This window comes from Pygoscelis adeliae, unplaced genomic scaffold (assembly GCF_000699105.1).
Source record: "Pygoscelis adeliae isolate BGI_AS28 unplaced genomic scaffold, ASM69910v1 Scaffold120, whole genome shotgun sequence".
Taxonomy (NCBI): domain Eukaryota; kingdom Metazoa; phylum Chordata; class Aves; order Sphenisciformes; family Spheniscidae; genus Pygoscelis; species Pygoscelis adeliae.
Genome location: NW_008824032.1, coordinates 2,938,133 through 2,947,052, shown reverse-complemented (window position 1 = coordinate 2,947,052; position 8,920 = coordinate 2,938,133). Strand labels below are relative to the sequence as shown.

General features: G+C 41.3%; 1 protein-coding gene across 1 annotated transcript in view; it reads right to left on the bottom strand.

Moving 5' to 3' along the window:
• The window catches only part of POLQ (polymerase (DNA directed), theta), a 55,808-nt gene that overhangs the window by 3,605 nt on the left and 43,283 nt on the right, over positions 1 to 8,920 (bottom strand). The window contains 6 exon segments of the mRNA XM_009330291.1: positions 405 to 520; positions 2,327 to 2,480; positions 3,272 to 3,396; positions 4,970 to 5,081; positions 5,438 to 5,622; positions 6,376 to 6,488. Of these exon segments, the coding sequence (XP_009328566.1) occupies positions 405 to 520; positions 2,327 to 2,480; positions 3,272 to 3,396; positions 4,970 to 5,081; positions 5,438 to 5,622; positions 6,376 to 6,488 (805 nt within the window).

Here is an 8,920-nt window from a genome sequence, read left to right as displayed (position 1 = left end):
CACAGCTGTAACAATACACGTTCTGAGTTAGGCACCAGAAGACACGAGTGTAAACAGGGAGGCAAAAATACCTCCAAACGAGGAAAAACTTCCCTCTACACCTGCCAACAACATTAAGCTACTTCACTCATCAAGTCTTGCAGAGAAATTGTACAAACTGCTGTTATAAGCAGCAAAGCACACGCTGGAAAAATGAACTTCAGCCACGGGGATGGCTTGAGTCTGAAAATAAAGGAATCAAGAATACAAACATCATTTTTCATCCAATTTAACGTTGCTTTCACAGACCTTTTAGCACACAGTGAGAGAGGATCCAGGGAAGAAAAGCTGAGCCCCTAGAAGGAAGGCTTGTTTGAAACATCGTAATGCAGTAGATAGCTGAAAAAGCAACTGCATGGCTGTACCTGGATGACATCGTCCTCTGCAACTTCATAGAGGAGCTCATCATGGAGTTGGAGGATAAAGAAACCTCCGCTGATGGGATGTAACATCCCTCTGTTTCTCTTCCTCGCTAGCCTTCCTACACAGGTGAAGAGCACAGTTCGTTAGATACCATTATGCAAAGGCATGTTTCCCATCATTAAAAAACCCTCACACATTCCTAATGCTGAGAAAAAGAACATGAGGAACTTTAAAATGAAAAAGCCCATGCCTACAGATAAAACCACAAAACATTACTATTCTATCAATATTTGTACAGCTACTGAGGGGAAAATGTTAGTGCTAAGCATTTTTGATGTAAACATTTCAGCCTTACATTATAAAGATATGAATCAGAACAGAAACAAGAGACAGTTGTGTCTCCTGAACCATCTGTTTTAAAAGTAGATTTTAAACAAAATCATGTCAAGTTTAATCAGAAGTTGGTTTACAACATTCTCTCTGGCAATGAATTAGGATTCTGCTTTTCTTCCAAAATCATTTTAATGGCTAGTCTAAAAAAGCAGTAAGCCTCCTCCCAAATGCAGTTATCTGAAATTGTAGCTACTATTCCTGATTAAAAAAAGGAAAGAAAAAAAGAGCAGTTTTTGAATAAACAAGTAAGCAGCTGACAAAAACAGGATCCTGGTAGGCCTTGCCTGACAAAAATAAAACTGAACAAACAGTTCCATGGTAAAAGCTTTTTTTAAAAAAAATAAACAAACACAACCTCACACTCACAGACTCAAAAGTTATTTATTTCTCAGGTTAGCTAACAGGAGGACTCCAGTTCACAACCTACATGAAGGGTTTCACAGCATCATCAGCTCCTCACACGAGCCTCACATTGAAGCAGCAATGTTGAAGAAGCCACATGATGCGGGATGCTTCTCTGATGGCATAGGCTTTTATAACTTGCTGAAAGAGAATTCCTTCCAGTCCTTGAAACAGCTAGTATCAGAAGAGGAAAAACTATCACAAATGCATCTACTCGCCTTCCTGCAATTACGTTGGCCAAAGGTCAGTAGCTGCTGCTCCCAGAGGGGGTGGGAAGTTCTGCCAAGCACATGCCTTCACTCATAGCAGACCTCTGAATCTTGTCTCTCTAAAGTAAGACTCCCTGACATATTTTTAAAGGTCCAGCAATTAATTATTTAGTTTTCGTTCTCAGTCCTACAAACCAGACTCTTCATATTAAGACAGCTTCCTGTTTCAGGCTGAAGCATAAGAACTATGAAAGAAATATAGCACTCCATCCCTTAAGTTGTCTTTCTAAAAATATATGACTGATGAACAAAACACTGTCTACATTATACTAAAAAACTGTCTTCATAGCATTCCTCTGGGAATGAGTATCCCAGCACAGCTTTGCTATCTGCAGCCAGAAGAAATTTATGCTGCTAAGTGCTTCATGTAATACTCTTGTGGAGCCTCTGTACATCAAATTCCAGCCAACAAATTCCAGACTTAATTCTAACCAAAAAAATGTGGGTTTGGAACTAGAAGTTGTTCCACTCTATCTTTTCACTGCCTTTGAAGCCAGAGCATCTGCATCTGCTCAGTTTCTCCTTCCTACTTTTGAACAATTCTGAGGTGGCATCATAGACCATATCACATATGAACTCCCACTGCCAACCTTTGCAAGAAGATCTGCTTTGAGACAACAGGGATTTCTGATCTGATCACAGCATTTGCTTTAGTTTGTGTGTTGAGCAGACATTCTCCATCCTTCCTTATGACTTTTTTGCCCATTAAACACAGACTTAACCACTGTCAGGAATGTCTCCCACCCCTAGCCCAAAGGCCCTAACTTTTTTTTTGCAGGCAATTTTTTTTTTTTTAAATCAGTGTTTTCAGTAAAACACTGAAAGTTTTACTCTAGTGTGCAAGGAAGAGGTGAGCATACCAGTCCTATCTCTCTGGAAGGAGCTCTCCAGATGTCCGTGGGACTTGATCACAGAGGAGAAAGCTTCCAGGCGTCTCTGAATGTTCACAGTGGCTGTTTTGACAATGTCTGCAGCAGATCCCTGAACAGTTGTATTCACAGCCTGTCGCTCTGCCTAAACAGACAGTTGTTCTCAAAACCCACCCAAAAAATAAATCAAATCCAGCATGCAACGTGTACTTCATTAAAAATAACAAATACATGGCCAAATACAGGCATAGTAAAACCTCCAGATAAAGAGTTTGTTATATCTGCCTGAAAGAAAGACATTGTAGACTAGCTTCAGACAGAAAATTTCTCCAGATGACTGAGAAGAGCAGGATTTCCACAAATTTAAAATTAGTTAATATCAAGTAGACTCTATGACAGATGTGTCCAAAATGACCTTGAAAAAAAAAATAATGCCAGTGCAAAGGCATATATTAAGTAAATATTTATCTAACAAGTTTGAGCAATTTTCCTTTGAGGGAAAATAAGAAAAGGAACAAATACCCAAAAATACAGGACTTAAATGCCCTTTCTTGTTCAAGTGCTGACAGCATATAACATACAAAGACTGCTGAGTGGCAGCAACTCAGCCTGAAGAGTTGGAGCACATCACTGTGTGGAGGCTTTTAAAAATCGTGTCCACTTATTTCAATAAATTACTCACTCCTGTTCCAACATGGGAGTTCTGAAGTGAGGTTAGCACAGTGAAGACAGCTGCACACCCAGTCACGGAAGACTTATGTCAAGCAGACCGTGGCAAAAGCTCTGTTATTCAGAGAACAACCAAGCGAACAATGAACTAAGTGAGAAGTGGAAGGTCATGACCAAGATGGCTCATAGACCCTGTAAAACCGCAGATACGGATATGCAAAGAAATCTAATACTTAAAAAAAAAAAAAGAAACTGCACTCAACATACATGAGCTTTACAGTAGGGGTTTGGATCTTTGATAGCTGGCAGGTATCTCCGTCTTCCCAGGATGGTCTGCACAAACCCATCTTTCCTGCAGCTCCTCACTGTCTCCCGCAAGAATTTCTGAATCCCTGTGAAAGGAAAGAGAAGCTGGTGTTCCATGTTGACTTCTCACTGGGGTCACTGAAAGCAGTCTGGGACACCCAAGCAGCACAAAGGTAATTCTTTAAATTTCCTAGACCCTGTCAGTGTACAAGGGCGTGTGATCACTCATGCAGCCTATTCGCAGCTCTGCTGGGAAACCTATTAAGTCTTTTGAAGTGGAAGAGAGTGCATAGTGTCAGGGTATCTGGCTGTGCACAAGGAGGTAGGAAGTCCATTCTGCACAGCGCCCAGGCACAGAGGACCATACATGTATTACTGATAATGGAGAGGTCAGGACCTGGACCAGCACTGGAAAGACTAGTCGTAGGGAGGGAGTAAATTGAAAGCAGAAGTCAGAGCGCTTGATGCCTCAGGCTGCCTGACTTCAGACTTGTGTCACTTCAGATTCTAGGATGCAAGAAACTCACCCACCTGCACTTTGCAAGGGAAGGAGTGAATCCACTGAGGGCGTTAAACAGAAACTTAGGTCAAAGAAAGGTGACACAGGGAAGAGTCCCTTTCACTGCAAGTTCAGGTAACAACTGCACTAAAGTGGAAAAAGTTAACTTCAGACAGTTTCTTTCCAAGGTTTACAAAATATAAAAGGAGCTATTCAGGATCAAGACTGGCAGCATTAGTCAATTCATTAGGTATGTAATTTAGCATGTCAGCCTGGCAATACATGTAAGTAAAAATTCATGAGAGGTGAAGTTACAGGTACATTGCGGAGTTTTTATGTATGCAGGTGTACCAAGAGGGAGGAAGCAGGAAGTAGTTTCTAATGACCATGAAGGAGACACTATCCAGAAATTACTGGAGACAAAACAGACTCTTAATGGGACACCATTTCTCAGCATCTGTCTCCTAAAGAAACAAACTCTGACTCTTCAGAACATAATTTTCCAGCTTATTTCCAAGCTTTATGATTAGAGCTAGCTGTCTTTCATCCCATTTGCTCTCCATTCATTTTCTGATTGCAGCTCTACTCTTTCTATAGCTTTCCTAAAAATTAACATGCTTCTTAGAAATGCAACAATGTCTTTTTACAAAATATGGGAGAGCTGCTCTGAGCAGCTGGATAAAAATGTAAGGGATATATGCAAAACAATTTAAAACTCAATGAAAGCAGAAGACAAGAACAAAAGAGAGAAATGTTTATATTTAAAAATTGTAGGAAGTGTGGGGTCTAAAGTTGTATTGCATATCCTTTAAAGCTATGTGTTTTAATAAGGAAAACAGTGTTTCTTATTCAGAAAGTTAAGAGCTTTAAAATGAATCCCCAGGGCTTACTAATTAATTAAAAAAACAACAAAATAATTAATGTAATAAGCAAACAACAAGGTCCTAAAGATGAATAAAAACAGACTGTAGAGTAAAACATTATGGAGTACCAAACTGCTGTGTTCAGGCACTGGACTTTTTCAAAATTAAAAGCTTTTTCAAAAGAGATAGGAGTAGTAGAGGGCTGAGACAAATTTAGGATTTGAAGAGACATGGAGAAAAGGGATTAAAAACAACAACCACCACCACCACCCAGCTCCCAAACAGCCATATCCGAACCTGTGTATCTTGATTTGAAGGATTCAATGTAATTGGCAGCTTCATTTTCAGCAATCCCCATCTGCTCGCCTAAAGATTTTGCTCCTATTCCATAGATGATTCCATAGCACATCTACCAGAGGACAGTGTGAAGAACCGCAACCATATGGTGAGCCATGCAGAGAAAGCAGAGCCAAAACAAAATGTGATTCACTGGAAGACAGGTGTATGGGAACAAGGACAAGCATTCAAGAAGGGAGACTACCCCTGAGTCCGAGACATTCATGCTGCTTTTCTCCACCCTCATCCCCCAAAACCCAGACAGCTCCAGTTGAAAGGTATTGAGAGTGGGAGGACATACAAACCAACTGCTGAATAATCACAGCCGAACCCAAACAGAAAACCATACTATTGTGACTCCCTGATGTTTTGAACACTGAACCTTCCTGCCCAGAAAGCTGCTGCTGAATTTTTTTTCTTAAAAGTTACCTGTTTAGCTTGTTGCCTGGTCCTATCTCCAACAGCTTCAGGATCAATCATTTTCCATTCTGCTGCAATGCTCTTAAAGACATCAGCACCCCCATTCAAGGCTTGAATGAGTCGAGAGTCGCAAGACAAATGAGCAAGGATCCTCAGTTCAAGCTGAGAGTAATCAGCAGCCAAGATTAAGCCACCTGAAGTCAACAAGGTAGCAGAAATCATTATTTCATAAATTACTCCAACAACATTCCAACCAATATTCTAGCAAGAAGAACTGAAGCTGTCCTTGCACCTTCTGCTCTGAAAGTTTTCCACAGCCATTTCTATGCAACTTCAGTCTCTGTTTTCTTGCAAATATCTTTAGGGGTTGCTTCTGCCACTGCTGCAAGTTGTGCCAATAAACAGTAGAAATTAAATCGGACAAATTCTTGCCTGTTTCCCCAATGCCCAGGCCTGCTTGCTTTCCATCCAGCCCCTACATCTAGAATCCAGCGAAAACACACAGACAAGTATCTGTCCAGGTGTCTGTGCAAAAGTCTAGCACCTGATAGGAATGATCGGCACAGAGATCAGACCAGCACACTTGTACTGGCCAGGGCAGGCAATGTGAGAACTGACACTTGGATAGGAATAACACTAGAGAGAGTGTAATTTGTGTATTAAGAGCTGCCTAAGTATAGCTCTTTAAAATATATGTATTCTTAAAGAGGAAATGAAGGTGTGAACACTTGAATTATAACATTTGAATACTTCCCCCAGTTGAAATGCTCTCCTTTACAGTCTTGTGAATAATTTTGAGGACATGGTAACTACTGCATTAGTTTTCCGAGTAGGCTGCTCAGTCAGATATATACTGTCATCAGTTCTTAACTCTTCATTAGATCTAGGATTTTTTGTTAACTATATTCTTAACAATTAGCTGGCACAGAGCAGGATCTGGGCATTACCTGGGAAGGGAACAAAGGCATGCCTCATGCTAACAGAAAACGGTATTCCTCTTTCTTCGGATCTGTCTTCAGCCTGAGCTTTTAGGCCATTAGGCAAAATACTGGAACGCTTTCTACACCTGCGGAGACAAAGAATGACTGTTCTTCACTAATTTCTAAAACACTTAAAGATGCATAATCATTTTTGCCACAAAGAATCAGTGAAAACAAGTGAGACAGTAGCCTCTATTCCACTCTTCTAGACAATCCATACCTAAATTTGACCATGGGGGAACTGGACAGAGGCCACGTGTACACCTGAAGGGATCTACTGATTCTGAACAGATTTAGGGATAAATCTTCCTAGTACATTCAGGGTTTAGTCCAGAAATCAGATAATTCCTCTCCAAAACAGGCAAGATGAAAGGCCCCAAATCTGTGATGGGTGCATTCCAGAAAGACAGCAAAGGAGTCCTACAGGAATCCTAAAAATTCAACATCCCACCTTGAATGCCAAGTCTTCTCTCAACATCATTCTCATATGCAGAATGCCTACATCAGCCCATACCTAGTAGAGACAGAAAAGATTTCCCCCACAACATCAGCCTCATGACTGCGTGCACGCACACACACACACACAAGTAAACCCGTAAAAGTGGAGCAGAAGTTGCAAAAGACATGCTCATAAAACACTGCACATTTCCTCTCTACAGACTGAGCAAAAAATTGCCTCAAAGCAACCAGATTTTCTTTTTCCAGAAGGCCAGAAGTTTACAGTGGTACCAGGTGCTCTGCAACCTCTCAAGGCTTGCTTAGCTCTCCTGTTCCACCAAGTCACTTGTAGCTGCAGATGGAATTGTATCCATCAATGCACCCACTGAACGGTGCACAGCTGTGACACCATTCAACCTCCTACTCCCATGAGCATCAGTCTACCAGCCAGCCCATTGGGTTCTTCGCTGGAAGTGCAGTCAAAGGCCTTTACAATCCCTTCATGTCCGGGTCAGGGATCTGACCAATTTCCATATCAGAATGAAAAGGTATCTCTGAGATCAAGGCTAGTTTCAGCAAACCAAAGCACGGAAAAGACATCATGCTCTCTTCCCTTGTGCACTCCCTTTCCTTCTTATACCTTGTCGTTTCAGGGATGGTAGGGATCAAGGAGATGAAAGATAGCAAAAAAAATCACAGAAATAAATTTTCAAAAGAAATAAAGGTGAAGAACAACATATGGGAACTGTAGAGAATCACACTGTCCAGAAGTTCCGAATTCAGTTGAATGAGTAAGAGCTTTATACCACCATCTAATTTAGCTACACTCCTTTGGTCAGAAGCTTCTTACACCAAGAGGAAGGAGTAGTAATAGTAATTACTAAGATAAAAGACAGTTTGGACCAAAGTTTGGAAGACCTATCAGACCTCGACTGCATGACAGCTTCTTTTGTGCCAGCAGTCATTTCTGTGCCTTTAGGATTGCTCATCTTCCTAACACAGTGGCTGCTTAACTAAAGAATGTAGCCTCAAAAGTCAGCCTGAGAAGCTGACCTCTCCCAAACTTCAGCATGCGCTCCATTCCTTTGATGGGCTGCTTCTCTACAGGGAAGACTCTTAAGAACCCAGCCTACTCTCCAACTGTCCTGCAAAGCTGCTGCAAGCCTGAGCACTGTCAGAGCCATTTCTCAGAATGACATTTCTGCCTCCATGGCTAGGCCTGGTTCTTCTCCGGAAGAGAGATGGACAAGACCCTGCTACTCCTGGGCTCTCTTGCCATGACCTACTCAAGGTGCAAGGATGTTAGACACATGGTGGTAGGAAAAGACAGATAGAAGGGCCAAAAAACTTCCGAAAGTTCTCACATCTTGCTATGGGAAAAGAAGATGATAAAAGTCACTCAGGTGACACATGTGGGACAAGACCCTGAATGGAAAAAGACACTGAAAGGACAGAAAACCACCACCAAGTATGAAGCCCCAAAGCTCACAAGCTAGCTGCTAAAACATCCACCTTGATATTTCACTAGACTTCCACACAACCATTTAGGCACTGGCATCTAATGCTGTCAAAATAGGGCATTTGGTTAACCGAAAACAGATTTAGAAACCTTTTTCTGCTACCTGGTAGCTTTTGCAGGATCATTATCACAAATGAAATTATTAACAAAAATGAAAAATATGTTCACCCGTGTTCCCTTACATACGGAGCTGCACAGCATAAAACAGATGAACTTTCTTCTACTTCTTCCCCAATACCCTATCCTCTTTCAGAGCAGCTCCTACAAAGTCAAACCAGATCCCAACTTCAGTTTAGTTACTTTTCACACTCAGGCTTTTCATCCAACAGTTGGGAGCACAATGCTAATCTCACTGTAGGGTTTCATAAAGAATTTCAAAAAGCAAGTGGCTACATGGAGCCACATGCTGTTAGTATTATTAGGTCTTTCATGTGTCACTGATTTTTAGGTATTTATTCCCCTGAAACTGTAAGAGAAATACTGAGTAACGAGTCACACTGACATGACAGCAGCTACAGGTCAAGTCAGAAAAGAGAAATTTGACAACTCGACCAC